Source organism: Leptonotus elevatus, chromosome 15 (assembly GCF_054856555.1).
Source record: "Leptonotus elevatus isolate MCC_2025b chromosome 15, RoL_Lele_1.0, whole genome shotgun sequence".
Lineage (NCBI taxonomy): Eukaryota > Metazoa > Chordata > Actinopteri > Syngnathiformes > Syngnathidae > Leptonotus > Leptonotus elevatus.
In genome coordinates, this window is record NC_141253.1 from 9,923,934 (window position 1) to 9,947,037 (window position 23,104).

A 23,104-nucleotide genomic window follows, 5' to 3' on the forward strand; every position below is an offset into this window, starting at 1 on the left:
AGGCAGCAAACTGTGTCTGATAATGCTATCATGGTCTCCACACACTTTAACGGTTGGACCAGGCCAGCCAAGAGGCAGGGAGGAGCGGGCAAGGCTTCGAGAGAGATAGCACCAAAATACGTAGGAGTGTCAAACATTTCCTTGTAAGCTAAAGTAAAAGAGTAGATCATCATGTCAACATGTCACCACAGCACACAACTGATTGTCAGTCAGTGCCTTTGGTAATGTCATTTGGGCTTATGTCAAACACTTTGCTGAGCTTTGCTGGGTAGCTTTCAATTTGGATGTTCTCTAAAGTTAAGTTACAGACTTTGAATGTTGAAGTCGCTGGCATAAAACTACAGAAGTTTCCAATTTAAACCTCCTATACAGTAATGATTGCAGTATATTATACGACTTGTTTATTTTAGCAACTTTTCCTAAATGTGTTGTGTTGATTGTCATAACTGTTTGAGTCATATGACAACAAGGGAATATAATGTCACTTGACCCCAGTGCCTTTGAGTGAGCGTGCACGTCCCCAAAGTCAGATGGTAACAGAAATGGTGATGCTTTTTAACAAGTGATATCAATTTTCCCAAAGTGTTGTGCTTTACAGTACCCCAGGCAACTAAGAAGTCTAACTTGAATGGAAAAAAAACCCTCTTGATCACAACTGAAATAATTGCATATATATCAGCAACATGTTTAATAACTTAGTAAACATAGACACAAACTGTTTACTTTCTTCCCTGAAGAAGTGAGTGTAGGCCTATTGGCAAATTCCGGAAAGGAGAGACGACCATAAATCCTCTGAAATTGTTGTGCCAATAAGGATGACACCTCTCAGGCAGCACAAGAGCGCATTCGCTGTTTTTTTGTTTTGTTATAGTCATCAGTATAGTGAGTGAAATAATCTTCATTTGTTTATTATTGGCTATGTATTGTATTATTGTATTGCCTCAAAGCCCACGTAGATGATTGTTTATTTATTTAGTAGTCTCCAAGCCAATCTTGACTTTGTGCATTATGTCACGGCTTTATGAAAAATATATATTTATAATTTAGTGACAGTTTATAATATATTAATAAACATAACTGACACTGTGTAGTCAACTATCGTAGGTTTTCCTTCTTTTTAAATTTTTTTTATTTTCCTCTTTATTTTTAAAACTAGGTTTGCATCGCCACCGTGTGGCCAGATATGAGGCAATGACGCCTCTTTCAATTCTGTATTTCTTGTACTATAAAATACTGTCAATTCTCAACGTTAATGTATTACGTTTATGTAAATAATAAACTGGAGAGCTTTTATACATGAAAACGGTTATATTTATAATTGCAACTTTGATAAGATTCAGAGTTTGATTGTAATGTAAATCACATTTTTTTTTTTTATATATACCTTGGGGAAAATAAAAAGCAGCAGAAATATCATAAATAAAAAAAGTTGTAACATACCCATGAATAAAATATTAATGGCACAGGTCAACCTAGAATATGGTTCATCATGATCTAACGAGAAAATCGGTGTCGGAACTATGTATAACGGTAAGAGTTTCCAGCCGGAGTTATTTTGCTTTCTTCCGACATTCAGGCGATAAGCTGAAGAAGAGTTTTTCTGCACGATTCTCGTTGGATCCTCCTTACACTTCGATTATATTATATTTAATATATTATTAATAATGGAGGATTCCAAAGATGTACAATTGGGGTTCAAGCTGGAGGAACTGACGTTTGCCGATTTGAATAATCAGGACAATGTGCCTGGCAGCTCGTCCACGTTGGACCTGCGGGACAACAAGCTGGTGTGTGTGGAATATCCAGCGTTAGTTTCCAACGTAAACAAGATGCTAGAGACTCTTGGCGGTGAAGCAACTGTGTCTGAAGTAAGTAAATCAGAACCGAGGAACGCGTGAAGCACATCTCGCGTGTAATTAAGTGGTTGTTGTTTGTGATGCAAACATAAATATGGACCACAAAACATTCGGTACACCGGGTACAATTTTCCATACTAATGCAATGTTAATTTGTACGTAGACCTTCGCTCAACCGAATCGGCGGCTAGAACTCCGCTACCGACCTCAAGATCCTTTCTGTCATTCTCTGTGCGGAAACCGATTCTCATCCAGCAATCTCCTCCTTCGTGTGCGAAGGAGAGTCCGGAAAAGAGACTCCAAAGTTGCTGAGGTCAATATGGAAATACTTGGAGTCATTGGAACAACATACAAATTCCAAGGTGTGATTCTAAATCATTGCTCACGCTTTTAAATCAATCGTTTGTTTGATAGATTTGTGATTGTTTACTTTAATATTGCTAAACGGTACACATTTGCCTCTAATATCGTAGAAAGAACATATTGCTAACTTGAGGTTAGCTGACATGACTACACAATTTGGGCCAAATACTGTGTAACAGTTCTACACCCTTCACCCACAATAATAACATATTGTTATATTAACCCCCCTTTGACAATGACTGGAGCCTACATTTGAAAAATTCAGTAAGTGATCTTTCTCTTTTCCAGGGATGGCGGACTATCAGTGCCTTGCTGTGCACGGTCAAGATGGAAAGCACACATCTTTGTACAACAAAATCATCCTTCGTAAAACGGAGAAGCAAGAGTTTTTTAAGCAGCCCATGCCACATTTCCTTCCCCCGGCCATCTTCTCACGTCTCGACACTCCAGTTGATTATTTCTACCGATCTGATGAAAAGCATTTTGGGCGGTGTGTGGTCATTTACCACTTTAACGCAACATCTTTTGCTCATATAAATAATTTAATTTGTTGACACTTTTTATGGCTTTCTTGAAGTCTGTTGTGGAGATTTTGACTTCATTGACAAAAGATGATCAGAAATGATCCTAAATCTACTTTTCCTCATTTGTTTGTACAGACAAGCAGATAACCAAGGGAAGACGGGTTTTATTGGTTTGAACAGACCCCGTCGGCCCAACAACGCCATTTTCGTCAGCAACACTGATCCTGTTGTTCCAACCGAACCGCTGGAGGCGGCTAAGATTCAATGGAAAAAAATATCGAGGGAGCATGACAAGGAGGCTGAGGAAAAACTAGCTGCGGTATGTTTAACAAAAAGGTGAAGCATTCCTGGTTTTAGTGCGTATACACTTGTCACAAGGTTATACATTTTATACATCACTTGTCCTCTTAAGTTCGCGGGTGAGCTGGCATTAGGCGAGAAGCAGGGTATATATATATATATATATATATATATATATATATATATATATATATATATATACGCTAGACAGGTTTCCGGCCAATAGGGAAAATATAGACACATAACCATTAACACCCACAATCATACTCTTAGATTGGGTTCTCGCACTGTCTGCCAACATCAGTGACCTTGTTTTTGCAATATTATATAATGGCAAGCATGTCTTACTTTCCATAATTCTCCTGGGCTTTTATCTTATCTCAAAGCCAAATTTTTTTTCTTAGATGTTTGAGAGCCGGCCCATCTGGTCACGGAATGCTGTCAAGGCCAACCTTAATATCCACCCGGACAAACTCAAAGTGCTCCTGCCTTTCTTGGCGTACTACATGGTGAGTTAAAGGACACTGTGTGCCTCGTAAAAAATAAAATAAATGAACGTCATTATGCACTTTTTTAAAATGTTATTTTTAACCCCCAGTCACCTAGGGTAGACGGGTGAAGGTAAGGACAAACAACAAAATGACCTCTGTTGAAGCCTTTTGATATTCACTTATATGCACAGTTTATTATTTAATCTGCATTCTTAGGATACATTACTAAAAAACAAAAAAAAATCAAAGCATTTAGTAATTATATGGTAGTGTGTACAATATCGCTACTTTTTGTTTCGGGGCATTTTCTCTAATCCCCTCATGCTTTAACGGTGAACCATGCTTTTAAGCTTTACAGTAGCTTTACCTAGATGAAAATTGTAAATGAAATAATATTTAATTACTGATTTCAATAAATTGTGCCGACAATCACTCACGTTATTCCTGTTTTTTATTCTCCCCACTTTTTCAGCAACTACCTTGCACGTTTCTCCATTCATTCAAATTATTATTAAATATTCCAATGATTCCGGCTATGCATGGTATTTTCCCACAGTCTCAAGTTTGATCAGAATTCCTCCCAATTTCTTTACAAGGTGACTGGACCATGGAGAAGTCTGTGGGTGAAGTATGGCTATGACCCCCGAAAGATAGTTGAGGCCAAGACGTACCAGCTGCTCGACTACAGGATGCGCTGTAGCAACAAAGGCGGTAATAAAAGAGCTGGAATGGGAAACCGACCTACTAATGTTATGACTTTTGAAAGACTGCATTGTTTTTGACTGGTCTTATATTCTAATATTGACTACAGTGGTGCCTTGAGATACGAGTGACGTAGTTGAGTTTTTTAAGATATGAGCCATCGTTTGGCCTTGACTTGCCAGTTCAAGCTTGAGAAACCGTGGCGGCAGTGAAATCAATTGTAATCGGTTCAAAATAAGCAGCAGCTTGGCTATTGGCTTCACGCTGTTTCGTGCCCCTCCCAGTTGAAGTTTACTGTCACACGAAACAAACAAATAGAAGTACATGTTATGTATTTTTCAGATTTTTCAAACAACATACTGTAGCTTTGTCGTAGGAAAGTCTGATTATTTATAAATTGAGTTGAGAAAGCAGATTGAGACTCTTCAATGATGCCGTACATTGCAGATTTCGTTCTTGCCCACCTTGTTGCATCTGGAAATGCACGATTTATTGTATATTATTAGATAATTGACTTTTCGGTCTCGCTCTGTTTTGCATGTTTAGAATATTTGATTGATGACTGTGATCTACTGGTGAAACCCAAGAGGAGTACCATGAATTACACCCTACCAATAACAGTCAACAAGACCGGTCAGTGGATGCATTTATTCAATTAATAGTTTTTCCATCATAGTTATGTTTCCTAAAAATTTGGGGTATCAGGCGATTAAAATTTTAAATCACAACTAATCGCATGACTTCAATAATTAACTCACAATTAATTGCACATTTTTATATCTGTTTAAAATGTACAATAACATTTTTTTTATTTCAAATTTTACATACTTTTATTAACTCTTTGACTGCCAGACGTTTTCAGAAAAGGGATGCCGTCAGTGCCAGCCGATTTAAGCATTTTGACTGATTTTCAAGGTCCACAGAAAATGTTCTGTTTGGACTATGGAAACACACGTACTACCAAATGAAAGATTGGACTTTCATCTTTCATCAGAAAAAAAGAGTTTGTTTCTACCTTATTCCGTTCTTTAGTAATCAACAATAGAAAATGGTTAGTTTGACCCAATTTCGCCTGTGTTGGACCAAAATACGGAGAAATCAAGCTTTTAGTGAAACTATATTATTTCATGCATTCTAGTGAATTTGACACTTCTTTTTGTCCATGAATGATGCCACAAACACCTAAATAGTGCTTTACTTCTATAAAACACTACCACCAAGAATGAAAAAGTGTTTTTTGATAGCAAAATACGTTTATTTACATTCAACAGTGTAACAATTTGACAACAATTTGGCAAACTATTTACAAATGTGTGCAACTGTGGTGCTATTTACAAATATGTGGATGTTTCAACGACAGTTTTTCTTTTTGTAACACTCTCCTGCGTGCAAAGAGACGCAACAGCATTTGCACAACAGATTGCCTCTTCGCGTGCGCCACTTTCTTGCCGGCCGTTTTTTTCCGGGGAATAGCAAGTATATACTGCAGTGTGTCATCAAGTCTAATATCAGGATCATGCTACGGTTACGTTACGGTGGTGTTACGTCTCGCTTCCTCGCGTCCTTCAGTTGCTATACCGGGTGGTAGGAGATGTTCTGATCCATTTTATCCACTCCATTCATGGTGGCATCGTAGTCCAGAAACAGTGTCTTCTCCGTGATCAGACTGTACCCGCTCCTCCGATGAATATGCATTGGACTCGGGGTACTCTTCATTGTCCGATCGAATGTCCGCTTGTGCAGCTCCGCGTTTTCCGGCGTTAGCAGCGCTAGCCGGTGAGGCTTTATGACGAGAGAATAACGGCCGCGTATAGCTTCCAACTCCGGCGTCAACCTCGGGAGTGACCATCATCATCATCATCAATGTGCATTGGTCGATGCTTTTCGACTACTCTCCATCGTCCGATCGAATGTCCGCTTGTGCAGAAGTACCCGGCCGGCTATTGTGCGCGTTTTCCGGCCTTAGCAGCGCTAGCCGCGCTAGCCGCGCTTAGCCGGTGAGGCTTACTACGTGTTCATAACAGTCACGCCAAAGCTTCCAACTTTGGCGTAGAGCTCGGAGTCCTCATCATCATCATCATCAATCTGCATTGGTCGATGCCAACTCTCCATCGCCCGATCGAATGTCCGATTGTGTAGAAGTACCCGGCCGGCTATTGTGCGCGTTTTCCGGCCTTAGCAGCGCTAGCCGCGCTAGCCGCGCTTAGCCGGTGAGGCTTACTACGTGTTCATAACAGTCACGCCAAAGCTTCCAACTTTGGCGTAGAGCTCGGAGTCATCATCATCGTTGACATCAATGCGCTTTTTAGTATTGATTGATGCTTTCCGTCTTTGAAAAAAATGCTCAAGCGTGAGCTGCTTGCAACCGGTTGCTTGGGCAGCCATTGTGGGCTTATTCAGCCATGTCTCCTCAACACTCTAGCTCCGCCTCACGTCTTCTACTGACGCCCACGGTGGGCGGCCCATCCAACCTTGTGCAAAGAGAGTCATCGCTGCCCTCTAGGGGCCAAAACGAGTCTTTGACTAATCAGATCTGCCTGATACTTTCAGCACAGCTGCCCAAGGCTTTCCTGCACCCGTTTTTGAAAAAAAAAAAAAAAACATAGGGGACGTCTTTTAACGTCCTCGGCGCCCTTCCCTAGGTTTATGCTAAACGTTTTATAACGTTTATGGCAGTCAAAGAGTTAACAGTGGGGGGGATGTTAAACTAATAGTAATGTGGGTGCATCTTTTAGTCATTGATACAGTAATTTCATAATAATTCATAAAATTGAGTTAAAATTAAAAAGATGTACTGTACTGTAAAAAAACGGGTAGGATATTGATTTGTATTGAAGTAATTTTTCTGCCAATAGATGGCATAATTGCGTTTGTAAGACATTGGTGACCGCTCAGTGCATTTTTCTTTCCATATTAAGAGCTATCTATTCTTTAAAATTAAGTAACTTGTGAAATTTTAAAGGAAGTTTAAATTACCGGTAACTCAAAATGAATGCACTAATTTCGACACTTCTTCTTAAAATCCAAAACAAATTCATGCAAATCAAAATGTCAGGTCGATGTTCTGTCTTTTCCAAAAATGAAACAAGCGATATGTCTTTGTTTGATGAAGAGAATTATATTTGTAATTTTAAACTTGACTTTATAAACAATTTTTACCTGTACATTCCCTTTCAAATGAACAATAATACACTTAGCTCTGGGGGAATGAAATCATCCATGGTTAGCAAGGTATGCTATTAAGCTAGTATGCTTAATTTCCCTTCATGCTGGTACCCAGGTCGAGTTCCGGCCAATGTGACAAAACTTCCAACTTTGCCCAGTGTGACAGAACCTCCGAGTGAGGAGGGTTCAAGCACCAGTAAAGATCCAGTCCAAATCTCTTATCAGCAACAGGTCAGTTGACATCTTAGGAGTGCGTTGCAATTTAGATTGAATCCATTTCCCAGTTTGAAAGGGGGTGTTTTGTTGTGACGATATAAAGTAAATTTTGTGTATTTATTATTTGAAAACATTTCTAGTATTGATGGTTTAAATGATTATAATAAGGTGTTTAATGAAAAGTTGATATGAATTGCTTTGTTTGATGTCCATAGGGCTCATCCTATATTTTCAGAGAGGGCATGCTACCTCCTCACCGGCAGATGTTTTACCAGCTGTGTGACTTGGATGTGCCAAGGTAGACTGCAGCGCTGTGGATTTTCTGCTTTTCTTACATCTGTTTGTCAGAAATCTTTTTACCTTGTGAATATTAATACTATTTTCACTTAGGGGTGTACTCACTTTTGTTGCCAGGGGTTTAGCTATTCATGTAAATGTTCGCACTTTTTAAGGTTGTATCATAAAGAAGAAAAATACATATTTTTATTGTATTTAAAAATATATATATATAATAATAATTCTGTACGTGTCCAGTATCCAGGAAATCGTCAAGCAGAAGAGCGGTGCAGAGCAAGTGTGCGATGAGCGGGATGGCTGGTGTGCTGTGGGCACCACGGACAAGCTGAGGGACATCATTTCATCCATGGTTAAGAAGGTTATCCAAGAACAAAAAGCGCGTAAGGAAATTAGTATACATGTATTAGTAAATATCCCATTGACATCCATTTGTTGTAGTTGACTGTCACCCTGATGTAGAACCTGTTAGATAAAGTTTAAGTAAAGCCTCAGCACAAGTTTAATTCAGCTAAATTCTACCCTTTTGCAAAGTGAAAGCTGATGAAACCGATCCATAACTTTTAGTTGAGTTCATTTTGAGTGCACTCCTTTACTCTCCCTTGGAAAAAAACGTAACTTGTAGCCCTGTTGTTAAAAAAATATTTCTCCACCAGTGTTGCAAAAGAAGTCCTTGCGACCGAGACGCGCGGTCCGGAGTTCAAAAGTCGACGCCGCGGATGACGAAGGTGATGATGATGACGATTATGAGGATGAGGACGAAGAATATCAGCCATCAGAGGGAAGCGAAAATGAGATGGAGACAGAAATGCTGGATTACATGTAATAAATGTTGATACTGTGTCAATTTTCTTTGAGCGTATTTTCCTTCCATTTTTACATGAATAAAAAATAATGTTTGCATTGTATCACTTTCATTGTATACCACTGTCTTAATTTTTTTTTGGGAGGGGGGGGGGGCTCGCCCCAAAAATAATAATATTCAGAATTTAACATAATTATTTGGACCCATCCATTTAAAATAGGGAGAAAAAAAGCTGACAAATTAAACTGACCCAGTCAAAATGTCAGTACATTTCATATTTTGTTACACAACCTTTTGAAGCAGTCAATGCAAACAAATGATTTCTCTTACTCTATGAGTCTTGTGTAACTGCCCACAGTTTTTTTTTTATTATTCTCTCCTCTTGAGCGAACTGTTCCAGCTGTCTGCGTGTTTCTGATCCTTCACCAGATGTTCAATCGAATTTAGCTCAGGATTCATCAAAGGCCAACTTAGAGTAGTGCAATGAAAAATTTGTATCTTAGCTTTAGTTTGTGGGTATTTTTAGTTGTGTTTATTTGGTCGTTATCTTGTAGCTTGTGATGTGCGTTAATAGCAAGCTTTTTGACACTGGGCAGCACATTTTGCATTGATGGTCTTGGGATTTCATAGTTTTCTGCAGAGATTCAAGACACCCTGTGCTGGATTCAACAAAGCAAAACCTGGTGTTTTTTCTATGTACGGGACAAGCAAAACTGTTGCAACCCTTGCGTAAAGAAGTGAAACCTATAGTGATCCGATCACTAGAATAGCTTGAAACTGATGAGACTGGAATTTGGAAAAAGGCATGTTGACGAGCCAAAACGTTCTGATGATTCAGCTTTGTGCGCAAAAGAACACGACCTACCTTGACACAGAAGAAGCACTGGTGGCATGACTCAGTTGGTAGAGTGATCGTTCAATCCTCTGCCCTTGTGACCATGTTGAAGTGTCCTTGAGCAACATACTGAACTCAAGTTACCGGTACTTCTGATGCTGCATCATCAAAGGGTGAAATCAGGAGACGGTGCAGTGATAGAAAGTTTGGTCTGTGCAGCAGGTTGCGTTTTTTTCCAACAAGATAAAGACCCCATAATACACAGCTGGAAAAAAAAATAAGAAAAAAAGCTAGAACATGACATTGGGCTATTTTCTGAGGCTTAATTGAACTGTAAATCCTAAGTAGCTAAAAAATGCAGTTTGGAGAGAGCACCTTTCAAATCTGAGAAGGCTGAAACCATTTTGAAGAGGTGGACCAAAATACTTGTGGATAGTTGTCTAAAGAGTTGGAGATCTTCCCCAAAAGCCAGTTTTGTTGTTTTTATCATTTTCAATCATTCTGTTGGACCACAAAAATAAAGCAATAGCCTATTTGATTTAAACTAGTACATTTTCTGTAAATTTTTGTTTCTCGGACAGAAGGGTACCAATAATGTTGTCCTCACTTGCATACTCAATACGTAGCTATAAAGTCTACACACCCCTTATCAAATGTCAGGTTGTTGTGATATTAAAAAAAGAAAGATACCAACATCATATTTTCAACAGGGGAAGTAATTAATGTGCGCACGCCTTTCTACAACTGTGATATGGCCCCGTTCAGTATTAGCCAAATACATTCACACACATGTTAAATTGGAGTCCACACATACCCGAAATAAATATCAGTTGTTCTAATCTAGTCGGATTTTCAAGACTTTTTTTCTGCTTTGTAGCAGAACCACAAAAAAATTGTGCTAACACTGTTGCCTATTTTCAACTGGTGCAAAATCTCCAAAACACATGGAAAAGATCCGATGAAAGCAAGCTCTAATTTTTGGGCCATATTTCGAAACGAACACACTTCTCAGCTCATCACACGACCAACATACGTGCAGTTACATGGTGGCTTTGGCTGCTTTTCTTTGCTTCAGATGAGGTGCAGGGAGTAATGAAAAGTTCATACTCACAGGATTAGCATTAAACCTTTCCGACTGCGGCTGCAAAGAAAGAAAGAAAAAGTCCGGAAAAAGCCTGCTAGAACACCTGAAATGTATATCAACTACTACTACTTTCAATTGAGTTACACGGTTTATCGATGAGATTTGTGACTTTTTTTGTTGTTTCGTTTTGTTTTTGTCTCAGTTAAAATAATTTGATCAGTCGCAAAATATGTACGTGGGAAGAGATGCTGTTAATCTCTGATAAAACTATGGGTGACCGTGTGATGATTAACTTTGCAGTGTGACTTTGAGTTAAAAACACAGCTGTGTCAACTTCCCTTACCCACATAACTACAAATGCAAAGAAAACAAGAAAAAAAGAAAAAAACACAAAAAAACAAAACACATATTCATAGGTGGGTCCGGGGGAGTGTCCACATTATAAAAGCCCAGTGGCCAATCATCAAGGATCTCACTTGGTTCACGATGGAGAAGCTGTGCATCTTGGTCACCGTTGCTGTGTTTCTGGAAACGGCCTCTGCCACCTCTGTAAGTTGGAAAACACAATTATTTTATGTTTTTAATTTAACTGAGAAAATTGTGCAATTTTATGTGACTCCACTTTTCTTTCCCAAAGGCATAAACGTGTCTGTTTTATCAGCAGTCATCAGAGTCATGCTAAAGTAATTTTCTATTACCGTATTATTTTTATTTTTATTTTTCATAGGCTCCGGCTCATCCACAACCTTAGTGAGGATGACCAAAGAACAAAATTCATGGATGGGAATTTTAACAGACTCCAACAAACTCAATTTGAAATGTGAAATGAGAAATTATATTCAGAGTGACATAATAAAATGAAGAGATCCTTAATTGTTGATGAACTTCCACAATACATAAATGTCTGATGGTCATTTGTGTCTTTAGCTGGGGGTGGTGTACACTGAGAGCGGCATGGTAGAGGGCAAGAACATCCGTCTTGGGTTCCGTCACCACATGGACATCTTCAAAGGGGTTCCATTTGCAGACCTTCCTGGAAGGTTTGAGAAACCAAAGCGTCATCCCGGTTGGGACGGTGAGTCGGATGTTTATGAATACAATATTTGGGCTGCATGGCTACCATGGACATCTGCTCTCGCTGTTGCTGTAAACAGTAACACTATCTTTGTTGTCCCCATACAGAAATTGTCCTAATTTTAACATGTCTATGATCAGGTGTTCTGAAGGCCACCGAATACAGGAAGAGGTGCCTACAGGTGAACATTATGATGAGTGACACGAGAGGAAGCGAGGACTGTCTCTACCTTAACATCTGGGTTCCTCATGGCCAGTCAGGTAAGAAATGAGAGAAGCTCACACTTGGCAGGAGTGTCAAACCCATCGTAGTTTATGGGCTGCCTAAAGGCCACTTTTTGGGTCGTGTATTTGACGCCTCTCTGCCATACAGCATGTCATATTTGGTCCAAAGAATAATAATTATCTTTACTCCCTAGTGTCAACTAATCTCCCGGTCATGGTCTGGATCTTTGGAGGCGGCTTCCTGGCTGGAGGTTCAATGGGTGCTAACTTCCTGGATAATTATCTCTATGATGGGCAGGAGCTTTCAGATCGAGGAAATGTCATAGTAGTGACATTGGGATATCGGGTGGGAACTCTGGGCTTCCTCAGCACTGGAGACTCTAGTTTACCAGGTATTTTGTTTTATTTTTAACAAAAGGCACTATAGAGTAAAAACAAAAAAACGACTTTTATGTCCGATAACATAAAATGATTTGCCCCGTGACAGGAAACTACGGCCTTTGGGATCAGCAGGCTGCCATCGCCTGGGTCCACAGAAACATCCGCTCATTTGGTGGAAACCCAGACAACATCACCCTCTTTGGAGAGTCTGCAGGTGGCGCTAGCGTGAACTTCCAGGTAGGGTGCCTAGTGGTTTGTCTTTAGCATCTTTTAATTAAAGTATTTAACCAGTAGGTAACAAGAAAGTGGGCATTTATTTATTTAATATTTTTTAATTCATATATATAATTCATTTATTTTTAAGGCATGGGTTGAGTCTGAAGAAATATCTACTTTTTTCTTCCTCTGTACTTTTTTCTTTCCTTTTGTCATTTTTTTCTTCCCGTTTGTCCTTTTTTTTAACTGCAAAATAAAAACAATAAAAAAAAAAGAGTGTGAAGAAATAAAAGAGCACTCTTATAATCTCTATAACATTTCTGGAAATACATCACATTTAAAGGGATACTTGACTCATTAAGCCATTTTCAGCAGTAAAAAGTTAATATTTTGTCCAGGATGAATTTTATAACTTCATAATTTTTCATGTACAATTAATACCTTTAAAAACACAAGATAATGATGTTATCAAATTCATTCTGGACAAAATATTAACTTTTTATTGCTGACAATGGCTCAATTAGTCAGGTATCCCTTAATTTTCACTCCTGGAGGCAGCACATCATTACCAAGCAGCCAAATTGCATTTGTCATGGATCCCTGCACCGACCAGAACACTTCTAACGTTCTCATTTTCACATATCCATTCACAGACCCTCACTCCCCACAACAAGGGCCTCATCAAGAGAGCGATTTCCCAGAGTGGTGTTTCTCTTTGCCCCTGGGGTATCATCAAGAACCCCCGCAAGATCGCCGAGGAGGTACACATACATTTCTCTGACTTGTCTGCGCTTCGTAGTGTAACTTTTGGACACTCCTTTACATTATTTATAATGGTTGTAAAACCGTGACAGATGATTTCACCCACTCTGCTCAGATTGCTATAAAAGTCCACTGTCCCATTGGTGACCAAATGGCCGCCTGTTTGAAGATGACTGATCCTGTGCTCCTCACAAAAGCAGGCTCTCTCAATGTGTCCGGCTCACCTGATGGTAAGCAACTTACACTCTATGTGTATATTTTAGTTTTCAAGTTAGAAAGCTACATGTAGCTACTTTTCAGTACACATGAAGAAAACAAGTCTTAAGTCAACTTTCTCCCTCCTTCAGCCCCCCTCGTAAACAACTTGATCCTGTCTGCTGTAATTGATGGGGATTTCCTGCCTGATGCGCCTTCCAATTTGTTTCATAATTCCGCCGATATTGACTACATTGCTGGAGTCAATGACATGGATGGACATCTTTTCACTGCAATAGACATCCCTTCAATCAACTCCCACCTTTTAGACACGCCTATGTAAGTATTTGCTCCAGTTGTCTGAATATACAATGAGGTCCTTGAGTATATGTCTATGGGTGATTGATTTCAGAAAGTGATTGGCTGCAAACATCTTCAAATTAAATTTACACTTATGTCAAATGTCCACTTTGGAGACTCTGAAAATGAACATAATCTAGCAAAATATCTGTAAATCCTTCATAGTAAATTGACTATTTTTGTCAAAGCTGTTAGCGTTCATCTATTATGGAACTCTGTCACTGTTCAAAATGTTTCTGTATCTCTGTCTGCAGTTTTAAGTGACAGGCCGTTGGCTAATCAGACTTTCCCTCTTACCTTCTCCTAATGCCAGTGAGGACATGAAGACGCTGCTGGCTACGTACACTGGAGACCAGGGCAAAGCCGGCCTGGAGAAAGCTTACTCCACGTACACTTCAACATGGTCAATCAATCCCAGCAAGGAGGAGATTAAGAAAACCATTGTGGATATTGGAACAGATTACATCTTCTTGGTTCCTATACAGGCTGCCCTTTACCTTCATGCTGCTAATGCCACGTGAGCATACAGTTTATTTTGTATAGCAGTAAACCCTCACTATTTGCAGTGGATAGGGACTGGGCTGTTCCATAAATAGCGAAAATCGGTGTATAATTGACGTCCTTTGAAATGCATTGTTACATTTTACAATTTAAACACACTTTTACACAATTTTTTGGGGTTGTTCTCTTTTTGTCTCATTAAAGATCTGGCAGCACCTACTCCTATCTCTTCTCTGAGCCCAGCCGTATGGGAGGCATCGGTAGGCCGTATCCCAGCTGGATGGGTGCTGACCACGCTGATGACCTGCAGTACGTCTTTGGAAAGCCTCTGTCCTCACCGCTGGGATATTGGCCTCGCCACCGTGATCTTGCTCGATACGTGATTGCCTATTGGACCAATTTTGCCAAAACTGGGTAAGCTTATTTAGACCAAAATACAAATGAATTTATTATAACTTGATGTCAATAGAGCTACACCGTTCATTTGCTGTGTTGTTTTCTTCATGTCCACAGAGATCCCAACAAAGGAGACTTGAGCGTACCCACCCCCTGGCCTAAATTTACCAATGGACACCAATATCTGGAGATCCATAATAAGATGAATAAGAACTATGTAAAACAGAAGATGAGGATGCGTTATGTACATTTTTGGACCAGCGTCTTGCCCAACCTCCCAATAAATATCTCAGAATAAACAGCAAAATATTCATAATGTGTCTTAAATAATATTGTTTCAATTGTGTATATTAAACAGCTTGAGAAATGTCAGAAAATATAAACATTTACATCACAGGGGCAAGATGTGAAAATAGAAGCCTTCCATATTAAGATATATATCCCTGTGAAGTGATACAAATAAACATTTTCACAAACGTTTCATTTCATCTCTATTTATTCTGACAGCTAGTTGTTTAATACAACAATGGATCGATATTTCTAACGGTATTATAATCACGTAAACTAAAATCTACGTGTGTTTTTTTTTCACTGCCACACGTGAAATAGCTCTCAAATGCCTTAAAAACAGAACAAAGGTTTTGCGTCAGGAACGCATAGGTAAGGGTCAGTGAGTTCGTTCAAAATTGGGTTGTATGTCCTCTTTCAGGTCCGCAGACAGCTTTAGCCAAACAAAGCGCCACACATCGTTTGAGCGAGCGCAAAAGATGGTGTCAGCCAATCATAAAAATGCGATGGCACAGACATATTTGCATTCGAAGGCTATAAATACATCTGCTTTTCCACCACACGGCTACAACTAAAGGTATTCCAGTTCGGTCGTCAACGATGCCCGAACCAGCTAACCCGAAGACCGCCCCTAAGAAGGGCTCCAAGAAAGCCGTCACCAAATCCGCCAGCAAGACTGGCAGGAAGCGAAGGAGAACCAGGAAGGAGAGCTATGCTATCTACGTGTACAAGGTTTTGAAGCAGGTGCACCCTGACACCGGCATCTCCTCCAAGGCCATGAGCATTATGAATTCGTTCGTCAATGACATCTTCGAGCGCATCGCCTCCGAGGCGTCTCGTCTGGCTCATTACAACAAACGATCCACCATCACCTCCCGGGAGATCCAGACTGCAGTGCGTCTCCTTCTGCCTGGCGAGTTGGCCAAGCACGCCGTGTCTGAGGGCACCAAGGCCGTCACCAAGTACACTAGCTCAAAGTAGACCACTCCGGACTTGCCACGACCCAAAGGCTCTTTTAAGAGCCACACACGCCTTCTCAAGAGTCTTTTGTATTCCTGCTGATCCATTTACGTGTGCAAAACCTGAACACCGCTCCCATTTAGACATGCCATAATATAATATCCTCAACGGAAATATACGAGGGCTGTCATTGAAATTTGCCATGTAGTAATCTTCATAGTCGTAAATCAGTCACCCTTCTGCACTCAAAGAAACGTCAGCCATCGAATTCTAGTCTAGTCACATTACATAAACAATGCTTACATGTGCTTTACACTAATACCTACCTTAACTAGTACTGTAATTGGTAAAGCTCAAACGAAGCATAATATGATTCGTCATATTGGCAGGCAGGCTGGCACATGCGCGCGTGCTACAAAGGAATTGCTCGAGGGACCAATTCGAAACCAAAATAAGTAAATAAATATTGATACTAGCGCTCTGGTATCGATCGAATATTCGATCGATAACATCGAATCGATGTTTACATTCTTGGAAAACTTAATTTCCATGGCATAAGGTATTTCACTGCAGTCTAGGTATCTTTGATACTTTTTGAGTCTAATAGTACTCTAAAATTGGAGGATAAATTATTACTTTAATGTTATGTACCTGGATATTGTATGACTTGTAAACTGCCTTTGGGAAGGGATTTGACTGGTTTTGATGAAAGATTATATTGAATGAAAAATGAATGGGAATAAACACAAATTGTGATGAAATCTAAAGTGTGAATAAAAAGGTACAAATCTAATGAAAACAAATTATAATGTCCTTCGTCCTTCGTTTTCATGTTGAGCTTTTTGGGTTAATTTTTAATGTCATCTTGAGTTGATTGCATGCTTCTAGTTAACAGTTAACCAAGCAAGCATGCAACAGTAATTCATTTTAATTAAGTGATTTTCTTCTGAAGAGGCATGCATACACACAATACATGCATGCACTATTGTCCAAGATGATTGTGATTTATGCTGATATTTGTATACATTAATATTTGCAATATTGTGTTCTAAAGCCTGAGATTCTTAGACCACAAATTAGCTGAAGCTAAGCATCTTTTATACATCTCATTATTAAAAACAATGTATGTATTGTATCACCTCCTCAACTCATTGCTGATTGGACAACCAATTCTCCGCTTCAGCTAGCCAATCAATGAGCAGCAACGGCCTCTATATAAAGACTGCCGTGTAGTGCACACTCATTGTGTTGGAAAGACACAAAACCAAACAAACAAACTATAAAATGTCCGGAAGAGGAAAAACTGGTGGTAAAGCGAGAGCAAAGGCGAAGACTCGCTCTTCTCGTGCCGGCCTACAGTTTCCAGTAGGCCGTGTCCACAGACTTCTCCGCAAGGGCAACTATGGCGAGCGTATTGGTGCTGGCGCACCCGTCTATCTGGCGGCTGTACTCGAATACTTGACCGCTGAGATTCTCGAATTGGCCGGCAACGCAGCCCGCGACAACAAGAAGACTAGGATCATACCCCGCCACCTGCAGTTGGCTGTCCGCAACGACGAGGAGCTCAACAAACTTCTTGGCGGGGTCACTATCGCCCAGGGCGGCGTGTTGCCTAACATCCAGGCCGTGCTTCTTCCCAAGAAGACGGAGAAAGCCGCCAAATCGAAGTAAAAGCTTAAAAACCGCAATCTCCAAACGGCTCTTTTAAGAGCCAGCCACTTACTTCATAAAGAGAATATTTCTTCATTTTGGTCATTAATGTACTGTATATTGGAAGAACATTACTTGGGAAGTCCTAATCCATGTTAATACACTACCAGTTAGCCGATTATTCGTATAACGTTTTGTATCCTGGAAATGTGAATTTCCTTCGTGGCCTGGTTTACAACCCATCCAATGATGCTCATGGAGCAACTACCACCATACTCTCCTTTCCTCGAGACCAGTTGACCCTACTTCGAGCAATGGATGCTGCATGCAAAGTTTTTTTCCCTCGCTGCATTAAAAGGGAAAATATCTGCTGCGATGTAGATGAAAACCTTTGGCCAAACAGAGTATCTTATGGATGGCCAAGAGGGGGAAGGAAAGTGTTACAGTAGTATTTTCTATTTAGTAATACATTTGTCCGAGATGTAATGGAATCCAGCTGTTTAATAATAAAAGGAAATATCACAAAATTGAAATTCATCTTAAATCTTGAATCAATAAATTGCCTGAAACTTAATTTAGGTTAAACAAAAGTTATGAGTATCATTGTCAGCGATTTGCTTTGATACAACACTTATATTTATTTGTGTAAATTATTGTTTCAATCTAAAAAAAGGAGTCATAACCTTTACATTTCCGCATGTATAAATGATGAATCTTTTTTCATAATTATAACATGTGCTTTCTACCATAAGATGTCCATCTAATTACTAATACATGTTCGCTCCAAATATGAATGCCTTCATGTTGACAGGGAAATTAATAAACCTCTATTTAAATTTGACATTATCACGCAAAATGACACGTTCAATTATACGATAATTATTATTATGTGCTGTTACTGTCGATATTAACAAAGAAGGCAAAGCTGTGGGGGAGGGGCTGTTGTGTGACTGTCGTCACGCCGAATTGGGTTAAGCAGTCTTCTCTCAGGTCCGCAGATCTGTTTTATAATAAGCACCGACCCATTTGTTTTTATCATTGCTACTAAATCTCCTAGAGCAATATGTCTGGAAGAGGTAAGGGTGGTAAAGGATTGGGCAAAGGAGGCGCTAAGCGTCACCGCAAAGTTCTTCGTGATAACATCCAGGGCATCACCAAGCCCGCCATCCGCCGTCTGGCTCGCCGCGGTGGAGTCAAGCGCATCTCCGGACTCATCTATGAGGAAACCCGTGGAGTGCTCAAGGTTTTCCTGGAGAACGTCATCCGCGACGCTGTCACCTACACTGAGCATGCCAAGAGGAAGACTGTGACCGCCATGGATGTGGTGTACGCTCTCAAGAGACAGGGCCGCACTCTATACGGTTTCGGCGGCTAAACTGAATTTCGACTCCAACAAAACAACGGTCCTTTTAAGGGCCACACACTCTCTATGATATAGAGCTCTTATTCCTCCTACACGTTAATTGTTTGTCTAAAATGATAAAATATAGGTATCCCAGTTACAACATTTTTGGATAAAGTCTGGAAACTTTTGGGCGATGTTGATATTCAAATTAGGGTAAACCAAGGCAACGCAACCTCAACGTGCACTCTGCAACAAACACAGTTTCTATATATTTGATTTTTTTTTAAGCGCTGTTCTAATACTTTTTTTTGGTTTTATCTTAGACTGTGTTAAATCTAACTGATCTATTTAATTCATGCATTCAACTATTGTGTAGGTATTGAGTGTTAATTACCCATTCAAAAGCCTCTGAAGAAACTGAAGATGAAGCGGACATTAAAAATAAAGGTCAGTTTAGATATTTCAGAATTACTGTATTATGAACCCTTAAAATCTAAAAAATATACAGCACCGTATTTTCTTTTGCGCTCTTGCTGCTCATTGATTGGCTTATTCAGGCGGAGGGACGGTTGTCCAATCATCGCAAGGGCTGCTATCCGCCGTGTTGCCTCTCTTGCACTTTCGCTATTATAGTAGGCTACTGTACATTTTTCTTTGTTAATGAACATTATGTATACATTGTGTAGATTAAGCTCAACCCGCTTCATAATTGACCCAAATGGGAGAGCGCTAAATGGCTGGTCCCTTTACACAGTAAACACAATAATAATAATAAAAAGTGTGCAATCTTACTTAAAACACTAATAGGTTTTTCATTGTATGTGTTGCTGCATATAAGGAAATATGGAATTCCTCATTTAGTTGAAAGTAGTGTAGTGGCTCTTAAAAGAGCCGTTGTGGTTGTGTGTCAAGAGAGTTTAAGCCCGCTCTCCGCGGATACGACGGGCCAGCTGGATGTCTTTGGGCATGATGGTGACCCTCTTGGCGTGAATGGCGCACAGGTTGGTGTCCTCGAACAGACCGACAAGGTAAGCCTCGCTAGACTCCTGCAGAGCCATGATCGCGGAGCTCTGGAAGCGCAGGTCGGTCTTGAAGTCCTGAGCGATCTCCCTGACCAGGCGTTGGAAGGGCAGTTTGCGAATAAGCAGCTCGGTGGACTTCTGGTAGCGACGGATCTCACGGAGAGCCACGGTACCGGGCCTGTAGCGATGAGGCTTCTTGACACCGCCGGTGGCCGGGGCGCTCTTGCGGGCTGCCTTGGTGGCCAGCTGCTTCCTGGGGGCTTTGCCGCCGGTGGATTTACGGGCTGTCTGCTTGGTTCTTGCCATCGTCTGGCTTCTGCTTTCGATAGAAAGGAAGTGAATCAATAAGGCTGAAGCTACTACGTGTGTTGCTTTTAAGCGCTTGTTTCAGCTGAGTAACGAACGCTCCCTTAAAGACTATCCTGATTGGTGCGCTGTTCGAGCTCAGTCCCGCCTGGAAGAAGAGACCTTCGGCCGGAAGGCTCGCTGGCGATTGGGGGGAAATTGCGTTCAAACTGGCCACTCAAAGGCAGACTTGCTTCTTCGCACTTTTAGTGGTTCTCAACCTTTTTTCAGTGAGGTACCCCTAGCGATTTGTTTCCCCCTTCTGCCAAGTACCCCTAACCAGCAAAGCATTTTAGGTTAAAAAAATAAATGAATACAGTAAATAAAAAATAAAATAAAACAGTAATGTGTCATCATTATTTTTATTCATTAAACTTTGTAACTTCATTTGTATATTGGTCTCTCTTGAACTATATGGAATTAAAACAAAAAAAAATAGGAAACAATTAACTTAATTATTTAATTATAAACAAATAATTTAAAACATATCACAATTAAGTGTCCTCCTTTGAGATCATCTTTAGGAAGAAGTGTTTTCAAAAGAAACCGTTAACTTAATTTTAAATGAAGCTTTCAAATGATTCACATGACGTCACTGAACCGCACCCATCGATCCATCGACCATATCGTGTGGCTAACAAACATTTGCCGATCAAAAGTTTCGATTTTGAGATTTCTCCAAATGACCTCCTTAAGGTTTCTATTCTCTTTTTCCCAGCAGACTAAACGTTGAAATTGTAGTGTATAAAAATAAGCCTAACGACAAAACTAAATACTCATTACAATCCATCAAATTGGAATTAAACTCACACAGACAATTATTTTTACAGCAGCCCTAAGACCTTAGATGACCCCCACTTCTTCCTAAAGATGACGACTTTTATAGGACAAAAGAGGACGCCAATAACAATAATTATATGTAATTCTTATTAAGCCAGACGCTCAGGCCTTGTACATACTAAATTGTTATTCATGTGAAAATTTTAAGATCCAAATGAGTGATACAAATTTTGCATCTGGAATTGTATAACGTGTTATTTGACGTTTACTTTGTTCTTTCTATACGTGTAAATTCTTCATTAAAAAAAACAAAAAGACAAGACACACACGTTTCAGGACTTGGAAATAATATAATTGCAGTTTAAAGACGTGAAGAATGTCATCAGATGCCGACGGACACAAGTCACGTTTCTCAGTCATTATCAGGTGTGTTTGCTGCCCTCGGAAAACGGTGTCTTGTTCTAAAATGATCATCAACACGCGCCTGTTTAGAGTTTGGGTCCGTGGATGAACATGTTACTTAGTATGTGAAACACTTTTTGTCCACTCGTGCGTTATTTTAAGTACCTTTATTAAAGAAATGAGTGAGGAAATACGCAGAGAAGTGCTGCTGGTGCGAGTGTATTGGCGGAGTTTAGAAGCTCTGCAACGAAAATGCAGTTAGTATACGACTTTTAAACAACTTTGATGTAGAAATGTACATGCGTGCTATCTATTAAAATCGTTTTCAGATATTTAAATGGTTTTCTTTGGGATGTTTCACCATTTGAAGTGTGAGGAGAAAACACAAAGTGAGGAGTTTGTCAGCGCGCTGTGCAGCAAACTGCCTGATTGACTCTCCACGGTTCTCATGTTGCGTTTAAGGGCAGCCTCTTGGTAGAGGAAAAAGCATCAGTCGATTTAGGCTTTTAAAATCAGATATGGCAGAATTAGCTCCAGCTGCTCCGGCTAAAGCGGCTAAGAAGAAGACGTCCAAGCCCGCGAAAAAGAAGGTCGGACCTACCGTGAGCGAGCTCATCGTCAGTGCTGTTGCTGCGTCCAAGGAGCGCAATGGCGTATCTCTTGCCTCCCTCAAGAAGTCACTTGTCGCATCCGGCTACGACGTTGACAAGAACAGGTCCCGCGTCAAGCTCGCAGTCGTAGGCCTGGTGAATAAGGAAATTCTCGTTCAGACCAAAGGCACCGGCGCCTCTGGTTCCTTCAAGATGAACAAGAAGGCCGAAGGGAAGGCAAATGCACCTGCTAAGGCTGCCAAGAAGACCCCCACCAAAACCAAGAAGCCCGCTGCCAAGAAGGCAACGCCAAACAAGAAGCCCAAAACTGCCGCCGCCAAGAAGACCGTCGCCAAGAAATCCACCAAGAAGCCGGCCAAGGCAGCGACACCCAAGAAAGCAGCCAAGAAAGCGGCTACAAAGAGCCCCAAGAAGGCGGCGCCCAAAAAAGCCCCTGCTGCCAAGAAGACCTCCGCTGCTAAGAAGAGCCCCGCTAAGAAGGTGGCCAAGCCTAGAACTGTCAAGAAGGCAGCACCTAAAAAGAAGTGATTCAACACTTTTTCTACAAAAAAAGGCTCTTTTAAGAGCCACCACATTTCATTTAAAGAGTAAAGTTATCCTTGCCATACATTTTTTTATTTGGAACTGTCATTGAATGAATACACAAGCTTACTAACCTGTCACATAATGATTATTTTTGCAAAATTTATAATTATGCCGGCAGTCGCTCCAGTGTGTTCTTTCTGAAATCTTTTTGTTTCCGGAGGCTGGTAAAAGGCGCGAGCTACAAACTTCTCGAAAGAGGCTCGCTCGGTTACACCACTTTTGTTGCGCTCTTGACATTCGCAGTACAAAAACACTTCAGCATGTAAAACTGAAATAAAAAAACTAATTCACAAAACAAATGTAATATACAATCTTGTTCAAACATCAAAATTGTCTTTCCAAAATCCAAACTATACCTTTCTCTTACGTAT

At 40.3% G+C, this 23,104-nt stretch overlaps 6 protein-coding genes and 1 pseudogene across 7 annotated transcripts; 6 read left to right on the forward strand and 1 right to left on the reverse strand.

The window, feature by feature from the left end:
* Positions 1–1,556: 1,556 nt before the first annotated feature.
* Positions 1,557–8,819, forward strand: gtf3c5 (general transcription factor IIIC, polypeptide 5). Its single transcript, XM_086097630.1, has 11 exons — positions 1,557–1,868; positions 2,020–2,218; positions 2,508–2,709; positions 2,879–3,062; positions 3,448–3,552; positions 4,131–4,245; positions 4,783–4,869; positions 7,517–7,632; positions 7,833–7,915; positions 8,152–8,294; positions 8,568–8,819. Exons 1-11 carry the CDS (start codon positions 1,665–1,667, stop codon positions 8,735–8,737), a joined length of 1,608 nt encoding a protein of 535 aa, XP_085953756.1. The 5' UTR covers positions 1,557–1,664; the 3' UTR covers positions 8,738–8,819.
* A 2,227-nt stretch (positions 8,820–11,046) lies between these two features.
* On the forward strand, positions 11,047–15,226 carry LOC147161876 (bile salt-activated lipase-like). Its single transcript, XM_086097415.1, has 11 exons — positions 11,047–11,184; positions 11,563–11,710; positions 11,851–11,970; positions 12,129–12,326; positions 12,422–12,552; positions 13,185–13,292; positions 13,409–13,523; positions 13,641–13,827; positions 14,162–14,365; positions 14,554–14,763; positions 14,863–15,226. Exons 1-11 carry the CDS (start codon positions 11,122–11,124, stop codon positions 15,041–15,043), a joined length of 1,665 nt encoding a protein of 554 aa, XP_085953541.1. The 5' UTR covers positions 11,047–11,121; the 3' UTR covers positions 15,044–15,226.
* A 407-nt stretch (positions 15,227–15,633) lies between these two features.
* LOC147161877 (histone H2B 1/2-like) lies at positions 15,634–16,014 on the forward strand. The gene has a single exon (XM_086096733.1). The coding sequence runs from the start codon at positions 15,634–15,636 to the stop codon at positions 16,012–16,014; it is 381 nt and encodes a 126-aa protein (XP_085952859.1).
* Positions 16,015–17,252: 1,238 nt separating this feature from the next.
* Positions 17,253–18,155, forward strand: LOC147161878 (histone H2A-like). The gene has a single exon (XM_086095839.1). The coding sequence runs from the start codon at positions 17,278–17,280 to the stop codon at positions 17,662–17,664; it is 387 nt and encodes a 128-aa protein (XP_085951965.1). The 5' UTR covers positions 17,253–17,277; the 3' UTR covers positions 17,665–18,155.
* A 223-nt stretch (positions 18,156–18,378) lies between these two features.
* LOC147161879 (histone H4) lies at positions 18,379–20,112 on the forward strand. The gene has a single exon (XM_086095843.1). It carries the CDS (start codon positions 18,707–18,709, stop codon positions 19,016–19,018), a length of 312 nt encoding a protein of 103 aa, XP_085951969.1. The 5' UTR covers positions 18,379–18,706; the 3' UTR covers positions 19,019–20,112.
* Positions 19,063–22,589, reverse strand: LOC147161880 (histone H3-like). Of its 2 annotated transcripts, XM_086095838.1 has the most exons (3): positions 22,375–22,589; positions 22,139–22,280; positions 19,063–20,326 (listed from the first exon to the last, which is right to left on the reverse strand). In XM_086095838.1, exon 3 carries the CDS (start codon positions 20,314–20,316, stop codon positions 19,906–19,908), a length of 411 nt encoding a protein of 136 aa, XP_085951964.1. In that variant the 5' UTR covers positions 20,317–20,326; positions 22,139–22,280; positions 22,375–22,589; the 3' UTR covers positions 19,063–19,905. The 2 variants fall into 2 exon arrangements, with proteins under 2 accessions (XP_085951964.1, XP_085951963.1); XM_086095837.1 differs by having other exon boundaries at positions 22,139–22,589.
* LOC147161881 (histone H1 pseudogene) lies at positions 22,007–22,840 on the forward strand (annotated as a pseudogene).
* The last annotated feature ends 264 nt before the right edge of the window (positions 22,841–23,104 follow it).

Excerpts from the sequence above, each read along its gene's own strand:
- LOC147161880 (XM_086095838.1), bottom strand. The coding sequence starts at position 20,316 with ATGGCAAGAACCAAGCAGACAGCCCGTAAATCCACCGGCGGCAAAGCC.
- LOC147161876 (XM_086097415.1), top strand. The coding sequence starts at position 11,122 with ATGGAGAAGCTGTGCATCTTGGTCACCGTTGCTGTGTTTCTGGAAACG. Across the intron at positions 11,185-11,562 it reads AAACGGCCTCTGCCACCTCT|CTGGGGGTGGTGTACACTGA; the intron begins GTAAGTTGGAAA and ends TTGTGTCTTTAG. Across the intron at positions 11,711-11,850 it reads GCGTCATCCCGGTTGGGACG|GTGTTCTGAAGGCCACCGAA; the intron begins GTGAGTCGGATG and ends GTCTATGATCAG.
- LOC147161878 (XM_086095839.1), top strand. The coding sequence starts at position 17,278 with ATGTCCGGAAGAGGAAAAACTGGTGGTAAAGCGAGAGCAAAGGCGAAG.
- gtf3c5 (XM_086097630.1), top strand. The coding sequence starts at position 1,665 with ATGGAGGATTCCAAAGATGTACAATTGGGGTTCAAGCTGGAGGAACTG. Across the intron at positions 2,710-2,878 it reads GATGAAAAGCATTTTGGGCG|ACAAGCAGATAACCAAGGGA; the intron begins GTGTGTGGTCAT and ends TTGTTTGTACAG. Across the intron at positions 7,916-8,151 it reads TGTGACTTGGATGTGCCAAG|TATCCAGGAAATCGTCAAGC; the intron begins GTAGACTGCAGC and ends GTACGTGTCCAG.
- LOC147161879 (XM_086095843.1), top strand. The coding sequence starts at position 18,707 with ATGTCTGGAAGAGGTAAGGGTGGTAAAGGATTGGGCAAAGGAGGCGCT.
- LOC147161877 (XM_086096733.1), top strand. The coding sequence starts at position 15,634 with ATGCCCGAACCAGCTAACCCGAAGACCGCCCCTAAGAAGGGCTCCAAG.